This window comes from Leopardus geoffroyi, chromosome D1 (genome assembly GCF_018350155.1).
Source record: "Leopardus geoffroyi isolate Oge1 chromosome D1, O.geoffroyi_Oge1_pat1.0, whole genome shotgun sequence".
Lineage (NCBI taxonomy): Eukaryota > Metazoa > Chordata > Mammalia > Carnivora > Felidae > Leopardus > Leopardus geoffroyi.
The window spans coordinates 32,819,637-32,836,368 of NC_059329.1; the positions used below are offsets into that span (position 1 = coordinate 32,819,637).

At 33.5% G+C, this 16,732-nt stretch overlaps 1 protein-coding gene across 2 annotated transcripts in view; it reads left to right on the forward strand.

The window, feature by feature from the left end:
• The window catches only part of PGR (progesterone receptor), a 106,000-nt gene extending 92,169 nt beyond the window's left edge, over nt 1-13,831 (forward strand). For both annotated transcript variants that reach the window (XM_045483538.1, XM_045483539.1), the window contains 2 exons: nt 9,451-9,608; nt 12,335-13,831. In XM_045483538.1, the coding sequence (XP_045339494.1) occupies nt 9,451-9,608; nt 12,335-12,490 (314 nt within the window). In that variant the 3' untranslated portion in view covers nt 12,491-13,831. The remainder of the gene's footprint in view (nt 1-9,450; nt 9,609-12,334) is intronic.
• Nucleotides 13,832-16,732: the final 2,901 nt, after the last annotated feature.

Below are 16,732 nucleotides of genomic sequence, written 5' to 3' on the forward strand. Positions count from 1 at the left end.
CTCAGCAGGTACTCTGCAGAGAGGTAAACTGGGGGAGAGAAAAGCTGTGGAGGGCAGGGAGCTGTTTTTGTGGACAGAAGACAGAGAAGGGTGGTGGTGGGGGAATGTGGCACACCAGGAGAGTGCAGAAAATGCACTCCCCCAAAAGTAGCTGGAGGGAAAGAGTGAAAACACAAGGGACTGGGCAAGAAATCTGTTCCCCAAAACCCCTGATGGGGAGAAAGTTGAGGGTTTCAATACCATTAGGGTTCTATAAACAGTGGAGCACAGAGTCGGAAATTCCAGAGCTCAGTACCTGGTGGTGCTCTGGTGAGGAAAGAGGGCAAATCCCCAGGAGCAGGCAGCAGGGTCTGAGGGGTCCTTGTGCCATAAGGGACAATCAGCAGTTCCCCTGATTGGAGAGAATTTGGTAGAGGCCATAAGGCTTACCCACAAGCAAAGATCCCAGAAGACCCCAGAGAGCAGCCACGTTTGATGGTATTGGGACAAAGATGCCAAGCGGTGAAACCTGGCACCAACTGTGTGTTATGATTTGCCATAGCCTCTGAACCTCTGCCACTGCCCAATTGCACAAATGTTTTCTAGGGCAAGCTGGCACCTGGCCACTGCTCAGCAAGACCCTCCCCCAGAGACTAGGTGTGGGTCCAAGCCACAGGGTTCTCTGAAGTGAGGGGCCTTGAAACACTGTCCATCTCAGATAAAACTATGGAGGGAGGTGCCACCTGGCAGGCTGATGGCTTGGACACAGGCTGGAGGTGGGGTGTGGATGGAAGTCTGAGAAAAAGGAGGGGTGCAACATTGTGGGTCAGTGAGAGTGTAAAGTTCCTATGCCAGACACTAAAGCTGGGTGAAGCCATTTCCACCTCTCCTGCACACACACCTACAGGTACATGCACGTGAGCACCACCCAGATCGACCCCAGTAAACTAAACAGTGCCACCTAGTGGAGAATGAAACCATTACACCAAGCCCTGCCCAGCAGAGCCCTCCAAGCACATCCCCTAGAAGACCAACACAAGTCTCTCTGCCTGCTTAGTGTACAGACCATATAGAGTGCTTCATAGTTTGAGTTCCAGGGGAAACTGGATATAACTTCATTCAGGTTTCATTCTGTTTGCTGGTTCATCTATTCATTTTTTATTTTGTTTTTCTTTTTACTTCTATCTTTGTTTAATTTGGGTTTTTTTTTTTTTCTTTTTTTTTTTTTTGACACAGAGGAAAACTTATTTTTATTTTCGTTTAAAAATTTTAAATTTTTTTACTATGTTTTTCATTGTTTGTTAATTTTTTATTCTATTTCACTTTATTTCATTGTATTCTACTTTATTCTATTCTTTTTTAATTTTAAAATATTTTAGTATATTTTTTCTTTTTTCCTTTTCTTTCCATTATTTCCCTTTTTTCTCTATTCTATCAAGCTTCTTTCAACAAGCAGATGAAAACACACCTAGGATTTAGCTTCTTTTATTTGATTTTTTTGTGTTTTTTAATTTTCATTTTTTTATTAATTTTGTTATTCCTCCAAGATGACAAAACAAAGGAATTCACCACAAAAGAAAGAACAGTAAGAAATGACAGCCAGGATAGAATAATAAACACAGATAGAAGCAAGATTTCTGAACTAGAATTTAGAACCACAATAAGAAGAAGCTAGCTGCAGTTGAAAAAGCATAGAATCCCTTTCTGCATAGATCAAAGAAGTAAAATCTAGTCAGGAGAAGTTAAAAATGCTAACACGTAGGGGCGCCTGGGTGCCTCAGTTGGTTAAGAGTCCAACTTTGGCTCAGGCCATGATCTCGCAGTTTGTGAGTTTGAGCCCCGCATCAGGCTCTGTGCTGACAGCTCAGAGCCTGGAATCTGCTTCAGATTCTGTGTCTTCCTCTCCCTCTGCCCCTCCCCTGCTCATGCTCTGTCTCTCTCTGTCTCTCAATAATAAATTAACGTTAAAAATTTTTTTAAAATGCTACAACCTAGATGCAGTCTCAAATGGATACCACAGCAGCAAGGATGGACAAAGCAGAACAGTGAATTAGCAATATAGAAGACAGAATATAGAGAATAATGAAGCAGAAAAAAGAGGGAAACTAAAGCAAAAGAACACAACACAAGACTTAGAGAACTCAGTGATTTATTAAGAAGGAATAACATCCAAATTACAGTAGTCCCCAAAGATGAAGATAGAGAAAAAGGGTCAGAAGGTTTATGTGAGCAAATTATAGCAGAAAACTTTCCTAATCTGGGAAAAGACACAGGCATCAAAATCCAAGAAGCATAGGGAACTCACATTAGATTTAAAAAAACTGACCATCACTACAACATATCATAGTCAAATTCATTAAATACACAGTCAAGGACTGAATTATGAAAGCAGCAAGGGAAAAAAGTCCTTAACCTATAAGAAAAGATAGATGAGGTTTGCGACAGACCTATCCACAAAAACCTGGCAGTCCAGAAAGGAGTGCAGAATATAGTCAACGTGCTGAATTGGAAAACTAGGCAACCAAAAATTCTTTATCTAGAAAGGCTGTCATTCAAAATTGAAGGAGACATAGAGTTTCCCAAACAAAACTTAAAGGAGTTCATGACTACTAAACCAGCCCTGCAAGAATTTTAAGGGGAACTCTTTGAGTGGATAAAAGATGAAACAAAACAAAAAATACTAAAAGCAACAAAAACTAGAAAGGACAAGAGAAAATCACTAGAAACTCCAACTCTGTAGATGACACAATGGCACTAAATTTATGTATTTCAGTACTCACTCTAAATGTCAATGAATTAAATGAACCAATCAAAAGACATAAGGTATCAGAATGGATAAGAAAACAAGAACCATCTATATGCTGCTGACAAGAGACCAATTTTAGACCTAAAGACACCTACCAATTAAAAAAAAGTAAGGGAGTGGAGAGCCATCTATCATGCTAATGCTCACCAAAAGAAAGCTGGTGTAGCCATACTTATATCAGACAAACTAGATTTTAAAATAAAAACTGTAGTGAAATGAAGAAGGACATTATATCAAAATTAAGGGGTCTATCCACCAAAAAGAGCTAACAATTTTAAATATTTATGCCCCAACCTGGAAGAACCCAAACATGTATGTCAGTTAATTACAAACATAAAGAAACTCATTGATAATACCATAATAGCAGGAGACTTCAACACCCCACTTATAGCAATGGACAGATCATCTGAGTAGAAAATCAGCAAGCAAATAATGGTTTTGAATGACAAACTGGACCAGATGGACTTAACAAATATATTCAGAACATTTCATCCTAAAGCAGCAGAATACACATTCTTCTCAAGTGCACATGGGGCATTCTCCAGAATAGATCACATACTGGGAGACAAATCAGCCCTCAACAGGTACACAAAATCAAGATCTTACATTGCATAGTTTCAGACCACAATGCTATGAAACTTGAAAGCAACCACAAGAAAAAGTTGGGAAAGACCATGAATATTTGGAGATTAAAGAACATCCTACTAAACAATGAATGGGTTAACCAAGAAATTAAAGAGAAATTAAAAAGTACATGGAAGCCAATGAAAATGAAAACATGACAGCCCAAAACCTCTGAGATGCAGCAAAGGTGCTCATAAGAGGAAAGTATATAGCAATCCAGGCCTTCCTAAATAAGGAGGAAATGTCTCACATATACAACCTAACCTTACACCCTAAGAGCTGGAAAAACAATAGCAAAGAAAGCCCACAACCAGCAGATGATGAGAATAATAAAGATTAGAGCAGAAATCAATGATAACAAATTAAAAAAAAAAAAAAACAGTAGAACAGATCAATGAAACCAGGAGTTGGTTCTTTGAAAGAATTAACATAATTGATAAACCACTAGCCAGATTGATCAAAAAGAAAAAGGAAAGGATCCAAATAAATAAAATCATGAATAAAAGAGGAGAGATCACAACCAACACTGCAGAAATACAATAATAAGAGAATGTTATGAGCGATTATATGCCAGTAAAACGGGCAATCTGGAAGAAATGGACAAATTCCTGGAAACATATACACTTCTAAAACTAAAAAAAGAAAAAGCACAAAATTTGAACAGAAGAAATTGAATCCATAATCAAAAATCTCTCAAAAAACAAGAGTCCATGGCTAGATGGCTTTCCAGGAGAATTCTACCATTTAAAGAAGAGTTCACACCTATTCTTTTGAAACTATTCCAAAAAATAGAAAGGGAAGGAAAACTTCCAAACTATTCGACAAGGCCAGCATTACCTTGATTCCAAAACCAGACAGAGACCCTACTGAAAAGAAGAACTACAGACCAATTTCCCTGATGAACATGGATGCAGAGATTCTCAACAAGATACTCAACAACCAGGTCCAACAATATATTAAAAGAATTATTCACCACAACCAAGTGAGTTTTATACCTGGATGCAGGGCTGGTTCAATATCTGCAAATCAATCAATGTGACACATCACATTAATAAAAGAAAGGACAAGAACCACACGATCCTCTCAATAGATTCAGAAAAAGCATTTTACAAAATATAGCATCCTTTCTTGATAAAAACCCTCAAGAAGGTAGGGATAGAAGGATCATACCTCAAGATATAAAAGTCATATATGAAAGAACCACTGCTATTATCACCCTCAATGGGGAAAACCTTAAGCTTTCTCCTTAAGGTCAGGAACATGACAAGGATGTCCACTCTCACCGTTGTTAGTCAATATAGGGTTGGAAGTCCTAGCCTCAACTATCAGACAAATAAAATGTATGCAAATCAGCAAGGAGGGGGTCAAACTTTCACTTTTTGCAGATGACATGATATTCTATGTGGAAAACTCAAAAGACTCCCCCCAAAAAATGGCTAGAACTGATCCATGAATTCTGCAAAGACACAGGATATAAAATCAATGAACAGAAATTGGTTTCATTCCTATACACCAATATTGAAGCAACAGAAAAAGAAATCAAGAAATTGATCCCATTTACAATTGCATCAAAAACCATAAAATACTGAAGAACAAACCTAACCAGAGGTGAAAAATCTATATGCTGAAAACTATAGAGAGCTTATGAAAGAAATTGAAGAAGACACAAAAAAATGGAAAAACATTCCATGCTCATGAATTGGAAGAACAAATGTTAAAATGTCGATACTCCACAAACCAATCTACATATTCAATTCAATTCCCATGAAAATAACACCAGCATTCTTCACAGAGTTAGAAAAACAATGCTAAAATTTGTATGGAACCAGAAAAGACCCCAAATAGCTAAAGCAATTAAGAAAAAGAAAAACAAAGCTGGAGTTGTCACAATTCTGGACTTCAAGATGTATTACAAAGCTGTAATCATCAAGACAATATGGTACTGGCACAAAACCAGACAGATGGATCAATGGAACAGAATAAAGAACCCAGATATGGACCCACAAACGTATGGCCAACTAATCTGTGACAAAGCAGGAAAGAATATCAAATGGAAAAAAGACAGTCTCTTCAGCAAATTGTGTTGGGAAAATTGGACAGCAACATGCAGAAGAATGAACATAGACCACTTTCTTACACCATTCACAAAAATACTCAAAATGGATGAAAGACCTAAATGTAACACAGGAAGCTATCAAATTCTAAGAGGAGAAAACAGGCAGCAAGCTCTTTGACCTCAGCCACAGCAAGTTCTTACTTGACATGTCTCTGGAAGCAAGGAAAACAAAAGCAAAAATGAATTATTAGGACCTCATCAAGATAAAAAGCTTCTGCACAGCAAAGGAAACAACCAACAGAACTAAAAGGCAACCAAAAGAATGGGAGAATATATTTGCAAATGACATATCAGATAAAGGGTTAGTATCCAAAATCTAAAAGGAACATATCAAGCTCATCACCCCCCAAAAAATAATCCAGAGAATGGGAAAAAGACATGAATAGACACTTTTCCAAAGAAGACATTAAAATGGCTAACAGACACATGAAAAGATTCTCAACATCATCATCATCAGGGAAATACAAATCAAAACCACAATGAGATAGCACCTCACACCTGTCAGAATGGCTAAAATGAACAACTCAGGCAGCAACGGGTGTTGGCAAGGATATGGAGAAAGGACTTACACTGCTTACACTGCTCGTGGGAATGAAAATTGGTGCAGCTGCTCTGGAAAACAGTATGTAGGTTCCTCAGAAAAAATAAAAATAGAACTACAATATTACCTAACAATTGCACTACTAGGTATTTATCCAAAGGATACAGGAATGCTGTTTTGAAGGGCGCATGCACCCCAATGTTTATAGCAGCTCTATGGACAATAGCCAAAGTATAGAAAGAACCCAAATGTTCATTGACTCATCAACGGATAAAGAAGATGTAGTACTTGTGTGTGTGTGTGTGTGTGTGTGTGTGTGTGTGTGTATACACACATGTACATATAATGGATATTACTTGGCATTCACAAAGAATGAAATCTTGCCATTTGTAACAATGTGAATGGAACTAGAGTGTATTATAAGTGAAATAAGTCAGTCAGAGAAAGACAAATATCACATGACTTCACTAATATGTGGAATTTAATACATAAAACAGATGAACATAAAGGAAGGAAAGGAAAAATAATATAAAAACAGTGAGGGAGGCAAATTATAAAAGACTCTTAAATACAGAAAACAAACAGGGTTGCTGGTGGGGTTTGGGGTAGGGGGTAGGCTAAATGGCAAGGGGCATTCAGGAGGACATTTGTTGGGATGAGCACTGGGTGTTATATAAAGTGATGAATCAATAAATTCTGTTTTTTAAATCATCATTACACTATATGTTAACTAAGTTGGATTTAAATTTAAAAAGTAATAATAAATGTTCTGGAACCAAATAATGGTGATGGTTGCACAACTCTGTGAATATACTAAAACCACTGAACCGTATTCTTTGAAAAGGTGAATTTTATGGCATATGCATAATATCTCAATAAAAATTATACTCTGGAAAAAAAAAGAAAAAGGGAGTCAACACTACAATGATGCTATTTAAATCTGTGGAAGGAAAAGTTAGAATAGCTGAAAGAGTTAAACACATTTGCTTCTTGAGCATGAGAAATGTTGGGTTGCCTGGACACTATTCTTTGCCCTAATAAGGTTGCAAAACTGTGCTAATATATAAAATATTTAAAAATTAAGCAACAAACTTCAAAAAACATTTGAAATATATTTTAAGCCCCTATAGATAAATGAGTACAAAATAGAAAAGTTTTTAAAAATTACTAATATGCATAAGAATATTGTTCAGCCTACTAATAATTTAAGAAATGAAAATGAGATTTTATTTTTATATGTAAAAAGCAAAGATTACCTAAAGTTAAGATACCCAAAACTAGTCACAAAACAGTTAAATACTAAGAAGTTTAGCAATGTATATTATGAGTGTTAAGAAAGTTAATATCTTTTACTGTAATAATTCCATGTCTAAGGATATATCCTTTTAAAAAATAAAAAAAATTAAATTTATCGTAAACATCGTTTGGTAAAATATCTCAAATATCAAATGATAAGACAATTAAATAAATTGTACTCCTACAGTTTTGTGAGGTCAAATTATATGTGAGAATTAAAACATTCATTTTTAAAGAATTCTAAGAGATGTAAGTGAATGTTCTCAATATAATGTTAGGAAATATCCTAAAATATTGGATTGTAGGATCTGGTGAATTGTAATTTTATATGTATTTTCTGTACTTTCTAAAAGTTTTCCAATGATTATGTTATTTTTAAGTTAGCTAAATCAAAAATAAAGATCCTTGCTTTTTTTTAAAAAAGTGTTCTTATCTAAAATAGCACCTGGCTAACTGCCCATGACTCACCCTCTCCCATTTTGCCACTATGATATTTGCAAGAAATCCTAAAAGTCACTTGTGGAATCAACAAGAATCTGAGAGAAAATTCTCCAATCATATATTACTGGATGTAATAAATTAAGGAAACAATGAATTAAGGTAAGGAGCTCAAAGCAAAGAGAAATATTTATGAGAGCTGGTTCAACATAGATCTGAAATGTAGGAAAATGAGTAGGAGAGGAGAAAAAAATTGAGAATATCTCAGAAGCATAGGATGAGAGCGTAACGATTAGATTATCATATCCCCAGAACTTGTTAGTGGTTGATACTAAAAGTATGTGAGGCTAGCTGGGATTAGGCCTGATTTTCTCTTAAAGAGAATAATTGGTTCAAGTGCCAGTTCTGAATACTTAGATGGATAGAGTGAAGGCTCTGGGTTACTAGTTTCCATTCTTGAGTGCCCAACAGGAAAATAGTACTTCAAGAATCAGAAGAAAAAAATATTTTTTAAGTGTTTAGTTAAATTCCAGTTAACATAGAGTTATAGTAATCTAAGAGATTATGTGGTTTTTCTTTCAGCAATCTAGATATAGTTGCAAGAAAAGGTAGCTGTTTCACTTAAATTTGAAGATTTGTTTGTAAGATAAATACAACCAAAGAAAAAGAAACCAAGAAAATTGGGAGTTCTGATGATAATTTCCTGAAGATATCAACCAGGGCATCTCAAATAAGTGATAACAGAAGGAACTAAAATATTAAGGAAAAAAAGCTGTTGGTAAATTGACAATGTAGAGGAACTAGCAATAAGAATAGGAAGCTGTGCCTAAAATTTGGTGATCAGAATTAAAGATTACAGAGGTAAATGTCTGAATTACCAGTTAACATCACCATGGGAATAAGAGGCATTCCCAATAAAATAAGCAACAAAATAGGAATATTTTCCATAGTTACCATTTTTTAATATTGTTCTGGATGTCCTAACAATGCACTGAATCATGAAGCAGAAACAAGAGCTACAACTATTGGGAAGGGGGAAATGAGGATATTTTTAATATAGTATTGTTGTATACCAAGAAAAAAAAAGGAAAAGAAAAAGACAATCTACCAAAACTACTTGAATTAAAAATAGAAATTAAAAGAAATAAATAAAAATAGAGTATCACAAAGAGAAGTATTGTGGTATCAATAGCTTTCTCCTATCAGCAGGAAGGAGTTAGGAAATTTAATAAAGCAATGTTAAAATTACAAAAAAAATAAACTATCCATGAATAATCTCAATGAGAAATGCTTCAAATTTATAAGACTTAAACTTTACAGAGTGATCCAAGTATTTGTTACAATACCTCTTCTTTAAAAAAGACCCAGAATACATGTAATTGTAAACTAAATCAAACCATTCCTGACAAGGATGTGGAATGAGCAAATGCTAAGTTAAGTGCATAAGCATTGATACAGCTCTAAAATAAGTAAGCTAAAAATTTCCTTTAATTTATGTAGTTGTTTTTATCATATTCTTCAAGAAAATTATGTTTATATGTCCTAAAACTATCAATAACACTCCTATTTAAGGTGTTCATATTTTGAGTTGTTTATCCAAAGAATTCATCTTTTTAAGCATAACTATTACTTGTAATTATCTTCTTACAGTTCCTTTGGAAGGGCTAAGAAGTCAAAACCAGTTTGAAGAGATGAGATCAAGCTACATTAGAGAGCTCATCAAGGCAATTGGTCTGAGGCAAAAAGGAGTTGTCTCTAGCTCACAGCGTTTCTACCAACTTACAAAACTTCTTGATAACTTGCATGATGTAAGTATTTTGTCTTCTAGGAACTAAATGATTGTTTCCTGAATTTCTGTAATATTTAAAATATTAAATCTACATTTTACTTTATATGGTTTCTTCAAGGTCATATTTGTACTTATATCTTAAAACAGTATTTACATCACACTGCTCAGAATTTATATTGTGCTTTTTTTTCATTTTCACTATAGATCATCCAAATATCCTTTTACTAGTATTTGTATAATTTGAGAGTAATTTAATGATTTATAGGAATTATACACCTTCCTGAGCATATTCTAAAATAATTTTGCCTTATGTTAGAAAATTTAAATATACAAGACAAGCAAAGGTATAGGTGTGGAAATAAGACTCTTATATCATTTTGGATGGAATTATAAGTTAATAACAGTGCTAGGGGACAATTTGAAAATCTACTCATCAGGTCAAATTTGAAACCTTATTCCTGAATATGGACAGATAGCTAAGGATTGTTAGCTATATGGGTAAAGCCTCTGTAATGAAAGGCAGAAAGCAAATAAACAGAGAGAAAGTAATGAAGGAAAAGGCACCAGAGCAGAGAACACAAAAGATATTCAAAAAGAATTAAGATATTTAGAAATGTATGATATTGCATCCATGAAACAAGAATAAAAAATAGTTGAAAAGGAACATTTAGCAAGAAAATACTTTTGGATAATTTAATATAGAAGAGCAGAAATTTAAATTTTAATAGAAGGGCTGACATATATACATCAGGAAAACTCAAAAGAAATAACAAAAAAGATAAAGATGAAAAATTAGAAGAGATAGAAAATTTAGGGGATTAATTGCAGGGAGTTCATTCTTAATTAAAAGGAATTATAAAAGAATAGATAAAATCAAGCAGAGAAAATTTTATAAAAAATCATAGAATAAAAGTTGCTAGACCTTAATTTTCTGACTGTAAAGCCCCAGTGTACAAAGCACAACACAATTGAACAAAGGCACATTAATGTAGAATTTTAGAATACCAGAAATAAAGAGAATATCCTAAAATATACCAATGAGAAAAGAAACAAATCACATAAAAATTATCAGGATTCAGAATGATGTTGTACTTCTCAATGCAATATTAGAACCCAGAAAACAATGCCTTCGGAATTTTGAAGGAAAGGAAAATATTCAAAGAATTTTATACCCAGGCCAGCCATCAAACAAATATGATGGCATCATAAAGGTATTTTCAGACATGCAAGGTCTCAGAGAACTTATCTCAAATATAACCTTTCTCAAGGACATCTACAGGATGTTTTAACAACAAACACTGGGGTAAGCCAGTGAAGTAGAAAATCAAATACAGGAGAGATGCAAAGGGATATTTTAGCATAGCAATCATTAGCCTAGCTTGAAGCAGTAATGCACAGGGTTTCGGAATACTAGTATTGGGGAAAAAAAGATGGAACTGAGGGATTACCAGTAGGTGTGAACATACTGAGGTGAGTTTTTACAAATTGTGTCAGAGAATTTGACTGTGGCTTTGTGATAAATATACAGGAAACAAAGCAAAACAGAAACACAAGGTTATTAACTCTAGCAAAATAAAAATAAGTCATATAATAAAGGAAATTTAATCCAGCAGGAAACAATAAAAATATTTATAATATAATTGCTAGATATTGATTTGGTCAAAAACTGAGATACAACTATACAGAGAATGAGGAGAAAAGAAAGTGTACATAGTTGGGAGGGGTGTCTCATATAAGGGAGCTAAGTCTCATTTTCCATAATAGAAAATCAATAACATCACATTTTAAAAACAAAATTTGTTAGAAATACAGAGATAAGTATTTAGAGACATGGGCTAAAGAAGTTAAAAGTGGTTGCATCTTGGGAACTAGAATAAGGATGGGAAGAATTCTATAAGGAAACTGCTGGATTTTGTTGTTGCTGCTGGGTTCTATCTGACTTTTAAAATTACTTACATTGGGGCGCCTGGGTGGCGCAGTCGGTTAAGCGTCCGACTTCAGCCAGGTCACGATCTCGCGGTCTGGGAGTTCGAGCCCCGCGTCGGGCTCTGGGCTGATAGCTCAGAGCCTGGAGCCTGTTTCCGATTCTGTGTCTCCCTCTCTCTCTGCCCCTCCCCCGTTCATGCTCTGTCTCTCTCTGTCCCCAAAATAAATAAACGTTGAAAAAAAAAATTAAAAAAAATAAAAATAAAAAAAAAAAATAAAATTACTTACATTAATTACTTTGCCAAAAGTTAAATTAGATTAAAATAAATTATTCTGGGTTACTTGTATTGACAGAGGCAGAGTCAATATATTGTTATGCGAAAAATCCAGTCCATTAACAAATAGGCTTTATTAAATAATTGCATTTTTGGAAATATATATGCATTGTGTATATTGTGTATATACCTGGCTATGTTTGTATACATGTATAAAGAGAAAAAAGAATTTGAAAGACACCAAAATGTTCATATCACTTACCCTGTGGGATTATGAATGGCTTTCATTTCTTTAAATCTTTCTGTACTATCAGAATGTTTCACTGTATGTAATATTTTCATATTACTGTAGAGAGTGAAGGGAGTTATTTTATCAAGAAAACATCTTGATAGGTATTTATATTGTTAGAAAAATAAGTTGTCATGTTTGATTAATATATGAATGTATTATTTTTCTTATACATGTTTTTTATCCATTTGTGAAACCAACCAATATGAATGTATTATTTTTTACATGTTTTTTATCCATTTGTGAAACCAACAGCTTGTCAAACAGCTTCATCTGTACTGCTTGAATACATTTATCCAGTCCCGAGCACTGAGTGTTGAATTTCCAGAAATGATGTCTGAAGTGATTGCTGCACAGTTACCCAAGATCTTGGCAGGGATGGTGAAACCTCTGCTCTTTCATAAAAAGTGAATGCCATTTTTATCTTTAAAAATTAAATTTTGTGGTATGTCTATTTTTCTTTTAGTCTGGATTGTGAGGTCTTGATTTTTACAATGTTCTTCTCAAAGCCTTACATTTATAACGTATCATATTGTGTAAATTTCAGAGAGAATTGTGAACTTTTAATTGTTTTTCTTTATAAAGCATAACTAGAATTTTTAAAGTGTTTTGTGTAGCCATTTATTCTTTAAGAGTTTACAAGATTGAAAAAGTACTAAAAGTGATTGCTAACATAAACTTAATCATATTCATAGTATTTCATACCATTTAGGTGAAGATTTTTAACTTTTGCATCTAACAAATCTACTTTAAAGGAAAAAAAACTTACACATAAAAATAAAAAGTTATTGTATATGTTCCTTCTAGGTAGCTCCCTTTGTCTCCTTGATTATATTTACAAAAATGAGCCTTTAAATAATGGTATGCAAAATTTTGCCTACATGAACATATATATACATTTTTGTGAGGAGGAAATTTATAACCTTTATCAGGTTTTCTAAAGGGTTTTTAGTGCAAAAAGTATAGAGAAAAAGAGTTTAAAATCCCTGAAGTAGATTGAGGGTTTGATATTAGGAAAAACAGCTCATATATATAGACTCTGACTGTTTCCCAGATTGGAAACACAGACTCTAAGGAAGTTATTAAGGAAAGCCATATCATTATGACAACAGTATTAGCGGTTTTGTAGTTTTTTACTAACCTTTTTTGGGACTTGTCCTTTAATGAGGCTTGTGAATCAAAATAGGAAGTCTGAAGAGTCTGTGGCCTAATGCTACTCCTTACCATCTGGAGCAGGTAGAAAGTCACTTAACCTTACTGATTTTCAATTTCCTCACCCTTACCACTGGTATAATATATTTCCTGCAAAATGTTCCTTTTGGTCAAAGCTTCTTATTCACTTCTTAATCAAAAAAGAAAAGAAGGGGAGGGAGGAAAGGAAGAGGAAAAAAATAAATATTCTCTTTCTTCATTCAGAAAGTCATAATGATAAATCACAGGTTGAAAATTTTTGAGTGCCTCTGATCCAATTCTAAGATAGGTATTTCAAGAAATACTAGATACTGGATTAAAATAATACAACCAATTATAATAACTAGAAAACACAATTCATACTGTTATATGAACTTAAAAAATATTGCATTAGAATATGGACAAGAGTATTTTTATGAGATTAGTCACTGGAGAGCCATTTATTTTTTAAAGATCTATGTATATATCTGTATATGTAAATACAGATAAATATATAAAAAATAACAGGAAGAACTAAGTTCATACCACTGATAAAATTCAATAAAAATAATCATTGTTTTATTTTCTGTTTCTTTTATCTCTATTATATATATATATGTGTGTGTATATATATATACATATATATGTATATATGTGTGTGTGTGTGTGTGTGTGTGTGTGTATTTTAACAGCTCAGAGTAACTAGTAGGCCAAATTATTTTTCTAAAATTTAAAAAATTGGACATTATCTTACAAATAAGATGTATCACCATATGCAAATTAATGGTTGTTAATAAGAAAAAGGAGTTTTGAAAACAATATAGAAAACATTTACTGACTTCTCTGATTTCTTAATACATTTTGGGCTACCCATTCTCTTTAACTGATAAATTTTTGCAGTTTACCAAGGGACAATAATATCTCTTAATGAATACTAATGTGATCCCCCAAACGAGGTAAAGTGGTTTCATCTGAAAAAAAATTGGCATGACAGTGTTTTCAAAACTGTTTTTTACCAGCTAATTCTCTATTTATAAAAAGAATTAGCTATGGCATGTCTATAAATAGTGAATTCACATAAGACATTTGAAGTAGGGATTAAAATAAACTCCAACCAAGGCTCTTGGCTTGGGTTCATTACATCTATGTGACAAATAGTCAATAATATACAAATTTTATAATATTTGGTTATAACATTCAGTAAGAGTTTAAACCAAGTATTCCAAATAGTGTTAGCATTAATATAAAAACAGTCTCTTCCTTGGTAAGTCTAACTACATGTCTTTTTCTGTGAATACATATGTATAACCATAGACTATAGCTATTCAGTTTTTCAAAATCTTTATACACACAAACTCATACTCTTGCTATCTTCAGTCCAAAGTTAACTTCCTAAAAAGGATCTAATCTTGCCATTTCCTCACTTTAAAATGTTCATTGACTTCTGGTCACCCATTACAGTGATTATCAACTATAGCTTCATGTTACAGTCTCAAAGTGAGCTTTTTAAAAATACCTTTGCCTGGGCTCCATCCTCAGTGATTTTATTTTAATTGCTTTACTCTTATTAATTCAGTGACACAGTAGTTATTCTGAAATGATGTTCAAACATCAATTTCTATAACTTTACTGTCTTCGTCCTCTACTATCTTACATTTATCTTATGTTCCAGCCATACAAATCTTTTTACCATCAATTTTTCTGCCTGAATTTTCTCCCTTTGATACTAGTCACATTAATATCTCAATTTTCAAGAGTCAGCGAAGCATTATTTTGTAATGTTCTTCCCTGCATCTTCCAGGTAGTGGTTTGCTTCCTCCTAAGGTTTACCAGGTATTTTGTGCACATCTGATTTATAGTAGTGTGTTCTATAATTCTGACTGTAGTACAAGACTGGGAGCCAGTTTGAGATAGGGCAATAGTGTCTCTTGACTGGGAGTTGCATGGCATGTTCTCATTTTTGGTATCACCATGATCTGTATCATTCTTTTGTTACATCATTATATGTCCATATTCATGATTTTATGGCTTTCTCTTCCCATACTCCTTATCTACATTTCTGCATTTCTCTTCATCTCTAAAAATTTTCCACTTCTTCCTACTTTGTGAGATCTCTCCTCATACTGATTATACCTTAGGAGAATATAAGTATGTTTTATATTTATTAAAAACACTGACTGACTCTCACAAATATCCAGTGACAAAGAGTTTTATGGAAGTTTGTATAATTTAGTTCTAAAAGCAGAGGCACCTTTGAGGCAAAATGGCTGTTAGTACTCCCTGAAAAGTCTCAATTTTGGACCTCATTTATCTGATGTAATTGTTTGGGATTTTTGAGATTTAGAGTGAACTATGGAAGTCTTGTTTTTCTTGGTCTGAAAAATTGACTAAATAGATATCTTGTTTAGGCATGAGTAAGAAGAGATATTAGATTTTTTCATGAAATAGACTGGCTTCTGAAAAGTAATGGTGTTATTACCTGAGATAAAGGTGGTTGATATGTTCTTATCAATGAAATAATTGAAGTAAATTCCAAGGACCAGTTCTTTTCAATGATTTCCATAATTATGAACTTGAAAGTTGAGCCTCTGACAGTGTACATCGTAATTCGCTTCTAAGAGATTATTTTTAAATGGAAAGTTGTTAGAGACTTTTTAATTTCTTACATAATTTTAATAGTAAAATATTTTACTTCTTACCTGAAAACTAAGGATATATAGAATATATGGTGAAAAACAGCTGTAATTGTATAATTCAGAAATAAAAAGTTGCACTTTGGGGAAAAAAATGAACACTTCATGCTCCCTGTTTTAAATTTCAAAACTGAATGAGTGGAGTATTATTTCCTTTCCTAAGAAAGATTACACAAATGCAAACTCAATATATAGCCCTAACTCAATATACAATTTTTTCTTATTTCTGATTTCACTCAACAAATATTGAGTACCTGTTATTAACAGAAGAAAATGTGCTAAAAAGCATTATGGGAATTTACAGCTGAAGGAAGACTATAACTCAACAAAGTTAAAGCCTAGCAGTAGGTATAAATCACAGTGTCTGGTAAATAGTAGGCACTCAAATATTTGTTGAGTACACAAATGAAAATACAGTTTGGATGTGATAAGTGCAAAGCATTATTTATGTATAACTTCACTGAGACAAATAATGCAGCTAAAGATATTAACTTTAAAATATATATCAGGGGCACCTGTGTGGCTCAGTTAAGCATCAGACTCTTGATTTCAGCTTAGGCCATGCTGCATCAGGTGTGGAGTCTGGTTAAGATTCTCTCTCTCCTTCTGCCCCTCCATCTCTCTCTCTCTCTCTCTCTCTCTCTCTCTCTCTCAAAAAATAAAATTAAAAAAATAAAACCTAAAATAAATTTCAAATAACCCCTTAATTTGTGTCAGTAATTCATTTGCATTAAATCTGAATGTACATTTGTTGAAAAGGTTTCAATATGTTTTCCCTCCACAAATGTCA